The sequence below is a fragment of the Saccopteryx bilineata genome, chromosome 3 (assembly GCF_036850765.1).
Source record: "Saccopteryx bilineata isolate mSacBil1 chromosome 3, mSacBil1_pri_phased_curated, whole genome shotgun sequence".
Classification (NCBI taxonomy): Eukaryota; Metazoa; Chordata; class Mammalia; order Chiroptera; family Emballonuridae; genus Saccopteryx; species Saccopteryx bilineata.
Window position 1 is genome coordinate 259631754 of NC_089492.1, and position 16326 is coordinate 259648079.

The following is a 16326-nucleotide window of genomic DNA, read 5'->3' on the forward strand; positions in this document are numbered from 1 at the left end:
AAAGTCCAAATCCTTACATACAAAGGATCCTACATTACATTATCTGGCTGCCACCTATTTTGGCCTCATCTTGTGTTACTTGCCCTCAGTTACTAGAGTCTAGCCTTTCTGTTGTTCCTCAAGGTCATGATGGATACAGTAGTTCACGGCTTATCTTTTTTTCTTTTCTAATTTTAACAGATTTATTTGTGCATCTTGGTCTTTAAAAGTTATAACTGTCTTTAAAAGTTATACATTATGGTGAGTTGCCAGGGCTACAAACTTGCAAGTTTGTCATGGGTAAGGGTGCCCAGCCAGGTAAGACCCAGCCCTCTTCCCTGCAGGCTCTGGGCTCTGGCAATGCTGCTTCTGGCAAGGGATCACTGCCTTTCTCTGATCCACACACAGGCACAAGCCAGCCCGAAAATCCCGAGACTCAGTCCTGCCAATTGGAAGGTAAATGAACTCTTTCAGTATACTTCTAGACTTCTTGTCTGCACTGCTTAACCAATGTTTTATTTATACATCCTTATTAAATAAAGTCCTAAAAATTTTGTCCAGGCTGCAATAAACTAATGAGAACAGTATCAAGTCCAATAAAGCATAATGCTGAAATCTCAAGTCTTAAATCTCAAAGGACATTAAATTTATTAAACATTTAACCACTTTCATCATACAGAACCACAGAATGCCAGTTTGTCTGAGTTAGTGTGAAAGTGTCTCTCCTTTTAATGCAGGAGGGATTAACTTCAAGTCTGTAAATAACAAAATAGCCACTGGCTCAAAGTTTTCCAAGAATGACAATGACTTCTTTCAGTCTTCAGATTGCTTAGCTCCTCTCACTAATCTGTCGGCTTCTTCATTGCCTATAAATCCCGAATAACCAGGGACACGCATCCAATGAATATCCATGCCCTGGACAAGTCCTTCCAGTTCCACGAAGTCTTCCTTGTTGATCACCTCTTTCCAGTGCTTGTCCTCCACTCATCTTTCTTCAGACTTGAACCCAGTTAGTGATGCCATTCATTGATGGTAAACATACTGTCTGTATATAGAATGAACTTACTGATGTTTTGAACCTTGACTTGTTTGATGGCCTTGGCGGCTGCCTGAATTTCTGCTCTTTGGTTGGTTTGTTGCCCAGTAAGTCTACTGCGTATATTAAAGGATGGCTGGGCTTCCAGAAAACACTTATTTTTGCTCGTGCCCTCTCCGTCCCCCCATTACTGGAGCAGCAGCCGTCATTGAAGACAATGACATACTCTTCCATATAAGAGAACATGTCCTTGCCAACTAACTGGAGGTGTTGCCTCCATGTTCTGTTGTCCATCCTTTGCACACGGCTCTGAGTTCTCATCACCTTCAGCCAGGCGCTCATGGAGTTGTTTGTTGGCTTTTATGTGCGGTTATTGTACACATTTATCTTTCTCTCCTAAACCATGGGGCTCCCAGAATTTCTGACCAAGGCCCAGGCTTCCTATTCTGTAGCAAACTTCTTAAATCTGGCAGCAAGAAACTGGTCAACATGTGCTCTGCATTTGTTCCAGGTCAGGAATCCCCCAGCCTTGTGGTCCCCCTCACAGCGTAGATCATCACAAGAAGGTGAGTACAGTACAAGATATTTTGAGACCACATTCACATAACTTTTATTACAGTATATTGTTATCATTGTTTTATTACTACTGTTAACCTTTTGAGTAGTATGAACATTCATGTATGTCCTCGTGCCTCCTGATCATCCAGAGTATGATTGTAACAAAAATTTTTATTTTAAAAATGAGTAAGGCAACATTAAGAAAAGGCAAATGTATATTCTTCTTGTTTCCATAAATTGGTTATCAAACAAACATGATTTTAAGTTAATAAAACTGTAACTGTAACTAACTTTATTTTTTGAAAAAAAGAACAAAAAAATCACTTCCGGGGGTCAGCAAGCATGAAAAAAACTCACTACTAAAAGGGTTAATATATTACTGTGCCTAATTTGTCAATTTTTTATCATAGTTATGTGTGTCTAGGGAAACAGTGCATACAGGGTTCAGTACCATTCATGGTTTCAGGCATTCCTGGGGGTCTTGGAATGTATCCTCCTTGGATAAGGAGAACTACTGTATTCTCTTAAGGGCCTTGGTACTAGCTGTTAATGATCTTCTCATCTAGGTCTTAATGGGGGTGGGAAATGCTCCTTGTAATTCATTTCTCAGCTCAGATGTCACTGAGACAAGAACATTGCACCTGATCTGAAGTAGCCTTCAGTCACTCTTTCAGATACATCAGTGATTTATTTTCCTCATGACACTCACTATCCAAAATTATATGGTCAGTCTCTCTACCTCACCCTGTGCAACACAAGACAAGCATATACCTTTCAACCTAATAGCATATTAACTATGAAAGCAGAAACTCCTTGTCTATTTTCACAGGTGTGGCTACAGTCTACTATTGAATAGCACATAGTACGGATTCAATGAATGGATTCAGTGACTCGAGTGAAAGAAGGTGAATGTGGGCAAGGTTTGGAGTCAGAGCATGCATTCAGTACATAGCTATTATTTCCCACATCCCTTTGATCATCCTTTCTAGTTCAATGGTCTGAAGAGGCAAGGGTTGCACATAAAAATTCAGTATGTCTCAACTTATAAGGTTTTTTATATTTCTGTTTTCTCCTTCTCGCCTTGGTCTCCCTCTCTATTGCCAATTGAAGATGAAGAAGAAAAAGGAGGATAAGGAGAGGAAAGGAGAAGAAAGGAAGGAGCAGCAGGAATCACTTTTTCAGTATGGTTTTATACCAACTATTTTAGAATAATTTTTTTTAATAAGTGAGAGGAGGGGAGATAGTCAGACAAACTCCTACATACACCCTGGCCAGGATTCACCCAGCAACCCCCATTTGGGGCCAATGCTTCAATCAATTGAACTATCCTTAGTGCCTGAGGCTGATGCTCAGATGAACCACGCTATCCTCAGCACCCAGGAACAATGCTCAAACCATTCGAGCCACTGGCTGCAAGAGGGGAAGAGGGAAAGAAGGGGGAAAAGGAGGGGGAGAAGCACATGGTTGCTTCTCATGTGTGCCCTGACTGGGGATCAAACCCGGGATGGCTGGGCCACTGCTCTATCCACTGGGCCAACGGGCCAGGGCCAGAATAAATTTTTTAAATTGATAATATCCAGTTAATGAGACTGTAGAAAAACTAGTACACTCAAACTGCAAGTGAAAATAAATGAAGCTCTAGGTGAGTGGCTCAGTGGATAAAGTGTTGTCCTGCCTTGTGGGGTCACAGGTTCAGTCGCCCATCAAGGCACATATGAGAAGCAATGCGTATACAACTAAATGGAACAAGTTCATGTTTCTCTTTCTCTCCATCCCCCCTCTCAAATCAATAGAAAGTTAAAAAAAAAGAAAAGAAAAGAAATTAATTCATCTGGCATTTACTAAGTAGTTACTCAGTGCAAAATATACTCATCACTTCACTTGGTCCTCAACCCTATGTGATAGGAACTATTAGTCCCATTTTATGTATCAAGAAATTGAGGCTTAAAGAGATTGACTGTAGACACAATATGTTGACACGCCTTTTTTTAAAGCAATGAGACAAGTGATGTACCAAAACTATATAAAATGTATATTCTTTGACCCATTTATGCCAATCTTGGGAATTTTTCTGGATTAACTTAAGAAAAGAGCTAACTTCACAAAGACTTTCACTGCAGCATAATCTTTAGTGAAAAAGTAGAAACAACTTGGATGTCAAGTAACAAGAATTTATATTCATCACAATAGATCATGATGAGAGACATGTTGATAGACATCCACACAATAGACTATCAGATGGCTATTGAAAGAATAATTATAGGCCCTGGCCAGTTGGCTCAGTGGTAGAGCGTCAGCCCACATGTGGAAGTCCTGGGTTCGATTCCTGGCCAGGGCACACAGGAGAAGCGCCCATCTACTTCTCTGCCCTTCCCCTTCTCCTTTCTCTCTCTCTCTCTCTCTCTCTCTCTCTCTCTCTCTCTCTCTTCACCTCCGGTAGTCTAGGCTTCACTGGAGCAAAGCTGGCTTGGGCGCTGAGGTTGGCTCCATGGCCTTGGCCTCAGACACTAGAATGGCTCCAGTTGCAACAGAGCAACGCCCCAGATGGGCAGAGCATCGCCCCCTGGTGGGCTTGCTGGGTGGATCCCGGTCAGGCACATGCGGGAGTCTGTCTCTCTGCCTCCCTGCTTCTCACTTCAGAAAAATACAAATAAATAAATAAATAAGAAAAAAAAAGAATAATTACAAAGAGTGTAAATATACAGTGTGTTTGTAAAGTCATGGTGCACTTTTGACCGGTCACAGGAAAGCAACAAAAGACGATAGAAATGTGAAATCTGCACCAAATAAAAGGAAAACTCTCCCAGTTTCATACCTATTCAGTGCAGTTCAATGTGGGCTCACGCACAGATTTTTTAGGGCTCTTTAGATAGCTATCCCGTATAGCGTCTACAGACTCGTCACTGACTGATGGCCTACCAGAATGGAGTTTCTCCACCAAACTGCTGGTTTCCTTCAACTGCTTATGCCACCAAGTAATGTTATTCCTCTGTGGTGGCGCTTCATTATAAATGCGCCAATATTCACGTTGCACTTTGGTCAAGGATTCAAATTTAGCGAGCCATAGAACACACTGAACTTTCCTCTGTACCATCCACATCTCGACTGGCATGGCCGTGGGCTGCTCCGCTGTATACACGGTGTTACATCATCATCTGCGCATGTGCACATGCTGCCACATCATCCTACAGAAACTGGGAGGGTTTTCCTTTTATTTGGTGCAGATTTCACATTTCTATCATCTTTTGTTGCTTTCCTGTGACCGGTCAAAAGTGCACCATGACTTTATGGACACACTGTAGAGAATGTTTTATGGTATATTAAATTAAAAATCAGGCTATGAAAATAGAATATAATAACCCTTTAAAATATATAACTTTGAATGAGAACCAGAAGGGAATAACTCCAAAGTGAATATAATAGTATTAAGAATGTGGGATTAGCCTGGCCAGGTGGTGGCGCAGTGGATAGAGTGTCAGACTGGGATGCAGAGGACCCAGGTTCAAGACCCCGAGGTTGCCAGCTTGAGCGCGGGCTTATCTGGTTTGAGCAAAAGCTCACCAGCTTGAACCCAAGGTCGGTGGCTCCAGCAAGGGGTTACTCAGTCTGCTGAAGGCCCATGGTCAAGGCACATATGAGAAAGCAATCAATGAACAACTAAGGTGTTGCAACGCACAATGAAAAACTGATGATTGATGCTTCTCATCTCTCTCTGTTCCTGTCTGTCTGTCCCTATCTATCCCTCACTCTGACTCTCTCTCTGTCTCTGTTAAAAAAAAAAAAAAAGAATGTGGGATTATAGGAGGGTTTTTCCCCTTTCTTTTAAAAATATTTGCTTTAATATTATTACATTTTTTTTACTTTAAAAATAAATACCCATGAGAATATTTAAATACCCATGAGAATAGGGAAGAATGCTGAATTAGCCATATATGTGTTCTGCTGAACAGAAACCTAACTAAACCACCCAACTTAAGTCACTATATTGGTCAATGGAGGCATTTGAGGACATCAAACTTGAGAAATTCATTTTTAGAACTGGTTTAATGAATTTATCAGCAATTTTGGAGGCTCCTGGCTGGAGTCCAGTGGGGAATCTATCATAACTTCCCCACGTCATGTTCCACCTTCATGTCCAAGCTCTCGTTAGCAGCTTTGATCAGTCTAGTTTAGACACTGGTGATTTTCTAGTTCTGACTTTTCGTCTTGTTCTTAGATGTGATGCGTCTCTGTCAGAGATGTCACGTTCATGTATGAATCCACCTTCAGGATTCTGTGAACGGGAAACAGACTCGAAGGATTTGGGGTTAGCTACTCCTTCTTCTGATTTATGTGCTTTAGTCTCTTAAAGGCTTCCAACTGACTCTACCAAACCTGTTCTGGAAAAACTCAGAAAGGCCATGTGTGAGGACTTTGAGTGGATGGGGTCTCTTGACAGCACTGTGGGGTGACAGGGATAAGGCTTCAATAGGATTTCAGTTTTCACAACTGTCAAACACAAAGACAGCCAAATAAAAGTACCTTAAATTTGTGTTTATGGATTATCTTCTACTGGAAGTCAGGATTGTGTGAGGTGTGGGGGTGAAGCAGTGGTGAGAGGAGAAGGAACTGGAAGGTTTAAATACTATATAGAATGAAAACTTCCCCTCAATGCTGTGCTTTCTCAGCCAGCCACTCAGGATTGGTTAGGCAGCCATGACTCAGTCAGATCGATGATCGTCTTGACTTTACTAACCTGGAGTTTATTCGGGGGAAATTTTTATTCAATACTTCACATTCAGAGATGCCACTAAGTGTTGTTTCCTAAAAGGAAAGAAAGCACGTATTAAAGTTGTTTAATGATTAAACCACTGGCACTATGATCCAAAAATTAAGCGTTATATATTTTTTTTGATTAAAAAAGTAATTCCCGGCAAGTGACGTCACGGAAATGGAACCGTGAGCAGCGCGTCCGACAGATCTCCCCAAAATCACAACAAATTTATCAACTAGAAACAGAAAAATTTATCCTCGGAGCATTCCGGAGTTCCACACAAACCGAATGTGAAAGGACTGTTATCACTTGAATCTGAGAAACGAGGGTGTAGAGGAAGCTACCGCAGGGACGTTCATTCAAGCCGCGGAGGGAGTGCGCCTATGATGAGTCGGCCCACACTCGGGAGCAGCGAGCAGCCGCCGGCGCATGCCCGGTCTGGTTGCAGAGCGAGCACCGCTAACGTTCCCAGCGGCCCGCGCACTGCGAGTGAGAGTCCCCAGCCACCGGTGCCCGGAGCACCCCATTCGCACACGTGCCCTGGGCATTCCACACGCCCAGAGCGCCCTACTGGCCCGCACACCCAGGGTGCCCCATTATCCTGCGCCCGGTGCGCCCCAGCTGCCAGCAGCAGGGCGAGCAGGAGAGGCGCCAGGGCGGTCTTCCCTACTTGGGAGATTCTCTCCGTGGGCGGGGCACCTCACCCAGCCATTCAAGCTAACAATCAAGCATTGGGGGAGGGGCGCGCGCAGGCAGCCTGAAATACCTTCGGGAGCACAGCTGCGGACCCAATCACTGAAATTAGCTTAACCCATGAAATCTGCGCACCCACGGGTTCTAATTGATAAGATCTCTCTCAGTTCAGCGATCCAAGACAAGAGGCGTGATATTTTTTAGTGCCTCTCGCTAAAGGGGCGGGGGCAACCTCTGATTGATAGAGCCTCCATATTCAGGGATAAACGCTAACAAGAGGGACTTGGCAGATAATAAGATCTATACTACACTAGTCGCAAGCAGAGACTAGTGCCTCTTCTTCCCAGCCAAAACAGGCTACAAAGTGTGGAAAGCCTGGGTTGAGTGGTCCAACTGAATGCTAGGCGCTAAACAGTCACCTGGACAACAATTGACTCCCACCCCCGCCTGATTACACTGGAGGCTCTGACTGCCAGAGCCTTTCCCAAAGCCTTGCACTGAGTGGGGATAGAGTGGGGATTTCCCAGCTCTTTGAGCCTCTTACTCCCCAGGCAGAAGCAGTTGCAGCCTTATAGCTGGATCACCAGGCTGCTAATTCAGGAAGGGGGGACTAGGAGAGAGACTCCAGGAAAGCAAACTCTCTCATCGTTGGACCCTGCAAACGCCAACAAGCCTTGACTACCAGCAAGACTAAAGCCAATTATATGACATTGCCATAGAATCCCATCAACTGCAAATCCCTACCTAAGTGTGACACAGGGGCAGAGCCTGGGGTACAGAGTCACCAACCAGGAAGAGGGAGAGAAAAGAAAAAGGAAGAAGTTAACCTCTCAAAATCAAAAAAAATCCACAGACTTTACAACTTGTTCCACTAATTTTTTTTTTTGTTGTTGTTTGTTTCTTCTATCTTATTGCCTTTATTATTATTATTTCTATTTCCTCCACCTCGGTCCTTCTATTCTCTGCCCATCTTATGCTTCCCTTTTCTTGAACTACACTACCCATGAGTGTTACATTTTATTTCTCTTCTTCATCCTCACCCTCCTTTAAGGTTATACTCCAAAACACTTAACTCTCACTCTCTCCTCTTTTGTTTTTTTTTGTTTTGTTTTATTTTGTTTTTTTCTCTTCCTTTTTTTTTCTTCCTTCGTTTTTCTCTTTTTCTTATTTTTTCCTTTCTATTCGTTTTTTCTTTTCTCGTTTTACTTTCCTCCCATTTAATCCTCAATCACGAACAAATTAGTTAATTTGGGACTCAAGGGTTTTTTTTGGCTTTATTTTTCTTTTTCGCTTTTGTTTTTGTTTTTTTCTTGTTTGTTTATTTTTGTGGCATTTTGGGTACTTTTTACGTTGCTTTTTAATTCACTAGCATTCCTCCCAACCCAAGGTCTCCATTGTATTTAACATGGTGCTAGAAGTTCTGGCCAGAGCAATCAGACAAGACAAAGAAATAAAAGGCATCCATATCGGAAAAGAAGAAGTAAAGCTATCACTTTTTGCTGATGATATGATCCTATACATCGAAAACCCGAAGGACTCCACAAAAAGATTATTAGAAACAATAAACCAATACAGTAAGGTCGCAGGATACAAAATTAACATACAAAAGTCCATAGCCTTTCTATATGCCAACAATGAAATATTAGAAAACGAACTAAAAAAAATAATCCCCTTCACGATTGCAACAAAAAAAATAAAATACCTAGGAATAAACATAACAAAGAATGTAAAGGACTTATATAATGAAAATTACAAAGCATTGTTAAGGGAAATTGAAATAGATACAATGAGATGGAAAAATATTCCTTGTTCTTGGATAGGAAGAATAAATATAATCAAAATGGCCATATTACCCAAAGCAATATACAAATTTAATGCAATTCCCATCAAAATCCCTATGAGATTTTTTAAAGAAATGGAACAAAAAATCATCAGATTTATATGGAACTATAAAAAACCCCGAATAGCCAAAACAATCCTAAGGAAAAAGAATGAAGCTGGGGGCATTACAATACCTGACTTTAAACTATATTATAGGGCCACGATAATCAAAACAGCATGGTATTGGCAGAAAAATAGACACTCAGACCAATGGAACAGAATAGAAAGCCCAGAAATAAAACCACATATATATGGTCAAATAATCTTTGATAAAGAGGCCAACAACACACAATGGAGAAAAGAAAGCCTCTTCAACAAATGGTGTTGGGAAAACTGGAAAGCCACATGCAAAAGAATGAAACTGGACTACAGCCTGTCCCCGTGTACTAAAATTAATTCAAAATGGATCAAAGACCTAAATATAAGACCTGAAACAATAAAGTACATAGAAGAAGACATAGGTACTAAAATCATGGACCTGGGTTTTAAAGAACATTTTATGAACTTGACTCCAATGGCAAGAGAAGTGAAGGCAAAGATAAATGAATGGGACTACATCAGAATAAAAAGTTTTTGCTCAGCAAGAGAAACTGATATCAAAATAAACAGACAGCCAACTAAATGGGAACTGATATTTTCAAACAACAGCTCAGATAAGGGCCTAATATCCAAAATTTACAAAGAACTCATAAAACTCAACAACAAACAAACAAACAATCCAATAAAAAAATGGGAAGAGGACATGAACAGACACTTCTCCCAGGAAGAGATACAAATGGCCAACAGATATATGAAAAGATGCTCAGCTTCATTAGTTATTAGAGAAATTCAAATCAAAACTACAATGAGATACCACCTCACCCCTGTTAGATTAGCTATTATCAACAAGACGGGTAATAGCAAATGTTGGAGAGGCTGTGGAGAAAAAGGAACCCTCATTCACTGTTGGTGGGACTGTAAAGTAGTACAACCATTATGGAGGAAAGTATGGTGGTTCCTCAAAAAACTGCAAATAGAACTACCTTATGACCCAGCAATCCCTCTACTGGGTATATACCCTAAAACCTCAGAAACATTGATACGTGAAGACACATGTAGCCCCATGTTCATTGCAGCACTGTTCACAGTGGCCAAGACATGGAAACAACCAAAAAGCCCTTCAATAGAAGACTGGATAAAGAAGATGTGGCACATATACACTATGGAATACTACTCAGCCATAAGAAATGATGACATCAGATCATTTACAGCAAAATGGTGGGAACTTGATAACATTATACGGAGTGAAATAAGTAAATCAGAAAAAAACAAGAACTACATGATTCCATACATTGGTGGAACATAAAAACGAGACTAAGAGACATGGACAAGAGTGTGGTGGTTACCAGGGGTGGGGGGAGGGAGGACATGGGAGGGAGGGACGGAGAGAGTTAGGGGGAGGGGGGGCACAGAGAACTAGATAGAGGGTGGCGGAGGACAATCTGACTTTGGGCGAGGGGTATGCAACATAATTTAATGACAAAATAACCTAGACATGTTTTCTTTGAATATATGTACCCTGATTTATTAATGTCATCCCATTACCATTAATAAAAATTTATTAAAAAAAAAAAAGTAATTCCCTCATCTCACCTCTGTTGGAAGGACTAACGAAAAAAAAGACAAGGGATAATAAATGCTGGTGAGGATATGAAGGAAACCCTCGTGAACTACTGGTGGGAATATAAATTGGTGCAGCTACTATGGAAAACAGTATGGAGGTTCCTCAAGAAATCAGAAATAGAACTACCATATGATCCAGCAATTGTACTTCTGGGTATTTATCCTAAAGAAACAAAATCACTATTCTGAAAACTCTTCACCCATGTTCATAGAAGCATTATTTACAATAGCCAAAATATCGAAGCAACCTAAGCATCCGTTGTGGATGAATGGATAAAGAAATTGTTATACACACACAAAATGGTATACTATAAGGCCTTAAAAAAGAAGGGAATCCTGCCATTTATAACAACGTGGATAGACCGTAAGGACATTATACTAAGTGGAATAAGTCAGAGAAAGACAAACACCATATGATCTCACTTATATGTGGACTCTGAGAAACCGAACTCATAGAAACAGAGATAAATAAGATCTGTGGTTGCTAGAGGTAGTGAGTGAGGGAATTGGGTGAAGATGGTCAAAAGGTACATACTCCCAGTTGTAAGATAAATACATTCTGGGGATGTGATGTACAATATGATGACTATAGCTAACAATACTGTATATTTGTATATATTTTTTTCTTTTTTATATTTTTCTGAAGCTGGAAACGGGGAGGCAGTCAGACAGACTCCCGCATGCGCCCGACCGGGAACCACCCGGCACGCCCACCAGGGGGGCGATGCTTTGCCCATCCTGGGCGTCGCTCTGTTGCGACCAGAGCCACTCTAGCGCCTGAGGCAGAGGCCTCAGAGCCATCCCCAGCGCCAGGGCCATCTTTTGCTCCAATGGAGCCTCGCTGCGGGAGGGGAAGAGAGAGACAGAGAGAAAGGAGAGGGGGAGGGGTGGAGAAGCAGATGGGCGCCTCTCCTGTGTCCCCTGGCCGGGAATCGAACCCAGGACTTCCGCACACCAGGCCAACGCTCTACCACTGAGCCAACCGGCCAGGGCCTATATTTGTATATTTCAACGTTGTTAAGAGAATAGTCTTAAAGTTTTTATGGATTAGGAAAAAAAATTCTAAGTATTCTGGGAAGACACATCAGGCATATGATACAAGGCAGGGAAGAAAGCAAGCAGCCTCCAGTCTGGACTTAAAATGCAGTTCTGCTCACTGAAGTTCCTCTTCACTTGCTCACCAGCCAGACTCCAGACCTTGTCTGAACCTATACTACTTGTCTGCTTGGATTTTTTATAACATAATTGCTTTTTTTCTGCCCCAGATGTTCTCCCTTGGCTTGACTCCTTGCCAGATCAGACTTTATCTCTCTGAACCTCAAATATGCTCAGCTCTCAGATTGGGCTGGAATAATACATGGCAAATAGGGTTGTTCAGAATGAGGCAAACATGTGAAAACATTGACCACTCATTCATTCTCAAATATTTACACAGCATCTGTGCACAGATACAACGATGCTTGCCCTCCCGGATCTCACTGCTGAGTTGGTTGATGAGACACAGAAGTAAAATGCAATGACAATACAGTGCGTTAAGGAAGAGGATATGAGCATACACAAACTGCTTTCGGAACACACAGAAGAAGAGTGTTTAATAAAAGGTGACCCAATGAAGAGCAAAGCTGGCCAAGAGCAGATTCGGGGTTCCTGCCCTGGTGTGTAGCCAGAGAGCCTCTTTGCCACAGTCCACCGTGAGGCCAAGTTCAGGAGATAGCTATATGAAGATGAAGGGAAGAGAGAACAGAGCAACCTTAACAACCGAAACTTCATATTAAACACTTAACAGGATGCACATATCTTACCTCTCCTCCGCAAAGCTGGATGCTTCTTATGACACGCTCTAAGAGGCCAACCTTCTCTGTGAGTTGGAGGCTGTTTTCCTGCAATTGCTTATTTTCTTTATCCAGGAAAAGTACTCTAAGAATGGGATAAGTCAAAGGCATAACTAAAAATTTCTACATTATTATTAAAAACTCAAAACTATGTCCCTCTTCCTACTAGCTCTGGGTCTTAGCTCACTGTCCAGCTTTTAGAACTTTGGCAGACTGAGTGAAAATTGGTAAGCTCCTGGCCTGTATATAGTCATTCAGTAACTACTAAGAGCAGGGACATACTATGTGCAAGAAAATGAAAGGCAGAGTTCTAGCCTTTGAGTCACTGAAGGAAGGATATTATTCCATTTATGAGTGGAACTGTAAAAAGAGACTGCAGCCTCTTAAATACAGTAGTTATGCAGCCTGCATCTGGCTCTGACCTCAAACAGTCCTCCTGCCTGACCAGGCGGAGGCGCAGGGAATAGAGCATTGGACTGGGATGCGGAGGACCCAGGTTCGAGACCCCGAGGTCGCCAGCTTGAGTGCGGGCTCATCTGGTTTGAACAAAGCTCACCAGTTTGGACCCAAGGTCGCTGGCTCGAGCAAGGGGTTACTTGGTCTGCTGAAGACCCGCGGTCAAGGCACATATGAGAAAGCAATCAGTGAACTAAGGTGTTGCAATGAAAAACTGATGATTGATGCTTCTCATCTCTCTCTGTTCCTGTCTGTCTGTCCCTATTCCTCTCTCTGACTCCCTGTCTCTGTAAAAAACAACAACAAACAAACAAAAAAACCAGTTCTCCCATACCTGAGCAGCAGCAGCAGCCTCTGCTGCCGGTTACCAAACCCTCACCATGTCCTCAGGTGCTGTAACCTATCCACCCAGTAGGCACTTCAAATTTTTCATGTATTAACCCATTTAATCCTCACAACAACCTCATGAAACATATTGTTATGAAGACAATTTTACAGGTAAGGACACTGAAAACTCAGAGAGAGGAAAGTAACTTGTATAAGAAGATAAAACCAGAAAGTCATTGAGCTGGGATGCCAGCCCAGAGCTTACAGATTTCTAAAGCCTGAGCTCCTGACCACTCCCCCAGGGCCACTCTCCAGAGCTAGAGTGTAGATGTGACACATGACTGTATAATAGTTTCAACCAGGGGTTACTGTTGGAGTTCTAGTTCTGCCACTTACTAGCAGTGTGACTGTGGCAAATTACTAAATCTGAGCCACAGTTTCCTCATCTGTAAAATGAGGAAACATCCTGTAGACCAGGCGTAGTCAACCTTTTTATACCTACCGCCCACTTTTGAATCTCTGTTTGTAGTAAAATTTTCTAACTGCCCACCGGTTCCACAATAATGGTGATTTATAAAGTGGGGAAGTAACTTTACTTTATAAAATTTATAAAGCAGAGTTACAGCAAGTTAAAGCATATAATAATAATTACTTACCAAGTACTTTAGGTCAGATTTTCGCTAAGTTTGGCAGAATAAATCTTTACAAAACAATTTACTATAGTTAAATCTATCTTTTTATTTATACTTTGGTTGCTCTGCTACCATCCACCATGAAAGCTGGAACGCCCTCTAGTGGGCTGTAGGGACCAGGTTGACTACCACTGCTGTAGATGAAACTTGTTCTAAGGAAAACATAAGTCAAATCCAGGTGACCAGAATATGTCCTTGGAAGGGCAAGACGGGAACATTACTGTTGTTAAGGCAAGGGTAATGAGTCAATTGTGTTGAGATTGTCAGAAGCAATGACACAGTTTGAGAAGGAGAAAACTTTATTATAATTAAAGTTTCCTATAGAGGAGAGAATTCTTGGTTGGCTGATATGTGAATTCTAATCTGCTGGGAATATTTCTCCTTACAATTAATACATTGGTATTCTGTGAGTATCATGAGTACAAGTCAATAGTGAGCCTGATCCTCTCTTGGTCTACCTTAATTCCAAAGGTATCAAATGATAAAAATGTGTATCAACGTGCACAAAACGACAGGCCAGAATGAGCACAGCCGGGTCCTCAAGAAGGCAGCGCCTCTATGAAGAGCCTGCCTGAGTGGCCAGGCTGCCTTCTCCATATTTTTCTGCCACTTGTATAAGCAGATGGGAGAGCAACAGTTATGACATAGGCTGCACTCAAAGGACAGTCTCTGGAACGATCTCTTTGTTGAAAGAGAAACATCTCATTTGGAGTTCATGGGCAACTCTGGCAGGACCACACCTACCTGTGTTGGACAGAAGATATTACACATTTGTTGTCATGGATTAACTTTTCTTGCTCCATGACCTCCCTCAGAAGTTTACTGTTTTCTAGGAGCAGACTATCATTTTGGGCAGTGATCTTGTCCTGGAATGCCTTCTCCTAGGGATGAAAACAAAAGCTCCTAATTACCACAGGAGGAGAAATGATACATTTAAGGACATCAGCCTGTTTATAACTCCGATAGCAAATTTCTCTTATTTATTTTTTCTCTCCTGTCGCTTATACTGCTTTCTCCTGTTTGCTGACATTGTCAGCTAGATTGTTCTGCTGTATATTTTGGTTACTTATGTCATATATTTCATTTGTATATTTACTCATTCTTTTTCTTTTGGGTTAACATTTAAAAATATCTGAGCACTCAACTTCTAATAAGGTTCCAATGATCTCATCTGTATTCCAACTCCATAAGTATCAAATCACTGACAATTACAACTGAATTCTCTAAAGCTACAGATTGAAAATAATTTCTACGTAATACATTTCCATATGCTTTCTAGTTATAGTCTTTTTAAGGCAAAAGAAGAAGATGGGAATGCAGCCACCGGATTTGGCGACCAGTGTCAGTTGGCTCAGCAAGTCATGATGTGAGCCAGGCTCTGAGACTGTTCCTGAAGTGATGAGGCTGAAATGATTTCTAGCAGAACACCAAGTTTCATTGTCTACCAGTGATTTCTCCTGAGTGCAATAGCTAGTCTGGTTACAGCTAAACTGACAAAGGAGTGTATTTTGTGAAAATACAATTAACATTCTCATAGTGAGTCAGTAGATATTAGTAAATATTACTGTTATTGAGGAGTTTAGAAACTCAGAAGTGTAGAATCCCCCTTCTTATTTCACTGGTGACCTGTCAATGGTAGCAGACAAGGGCTTTCACATTTTCACGTGTGTTCCTCATCTGCCAACAGTGGGAGGGAGTGGGGGTAGAAGAAGAATGACCTCTGGCAGAGGGGTGAATCACAGGGTGAAGAGGGAAATTTTCTTTCAAGTAATATGTTAATCATTCATATTCAGAGCATTCAGAAAAGATTGTGTGTGTATATATATATGTAGTCTTACCCCCCCTTTTTCCAAGTGAGAGGAGGGGAGATAGACAGACTCCTGCATGCACCCCGACCGGGATCCACTCAGCAACCCCTGTCTGGGGCTGATGCTCTGCCCATCTAGGGCCAATACAACTGAACTATTTTTAGCACCTGAGGTAGAGGCTCAAGGAGCCATCCTCAGAGCCCAGGCCAATGTACTTGGGCCAATCAAGCCATAGCTGTGGGAGGGGAAGAGAGAGACATAGAAGGGGGAAGGATGGAGAAACAGATGGTTGCTTCTCCTGTGTGCCCTGACCAGGAATTGAACCTGGGACTTCCACACACTGAGCCGATGCTCTACCACTAAGCCAACTGGCCAGGGCCATATAGAATCTTAAAAAAAAAAAAGATTCATAACCTGACCAGGTGGTGGTGCAGTGGACAGACCATCGTCCTGGGATACAGAGGACCCAGGTTCGAAACCCAAGGTCACCAGCTTGAGCACAGGCTCATCAGGCTAGAGCGCAGGCTCACCAGCTTGAATGTGGGATCATTGGCTTGAACACTTGATCACAGACATAACCCCATGGTCACTGGCTTGAAGCCCAAGGTCGCTGGCTTGAGCAAGGGGTCACTCACTCTGCTGTAGCCCC

At 42.1% G+C, this 16326-nt stretch overlaps 1 protein-coding gene and 1 pseudogene across 4 annotated transcripts in view; both read right to left on the reverse strand.

Annotated features, from left to right (window-relative positions):
• Nucleotides 1-765: 765 nt before the first annotated feature.
• On the reverse strand, nt 766-1675 carry LOC136329103 (ribonuclease H1 pseudogene; annotated as a pseudogene).
• A 3966-nt stretch (nt 1676-5641) lies between these two features.
• Nucleotides 5642-16326, reverse strand: part of CCDC30 (coiled-coil domain containing 30) — a 116324-nt gene continuing 105639 nt past the window's right edge. For all 4 annotated transcript variants that reach the window (XM_066265049.1, XM_066265051.1, XM_066265050.1 and 1 more), the window contains 4 exons: nt 14614-14750; nt 12365-12479; nt 6309-6376; nt 5642-5846 (listed from right to left, as the gene is read on the reverse strand). In XM_066265049.1, coding sequence (XP_066121146.1) covers nt 5786-5846; nt 6309-6376; nt 12365-12479; nt 14614-14750 — 381 coding nt within the window. In that variant the 3' untranslated portion in view covers nt 5642-5785. The remainder of the gene's footprint in view (nt 5847-6308; nt 6377-12364; nt 12480-14613; nt 14751-16326) is intronic.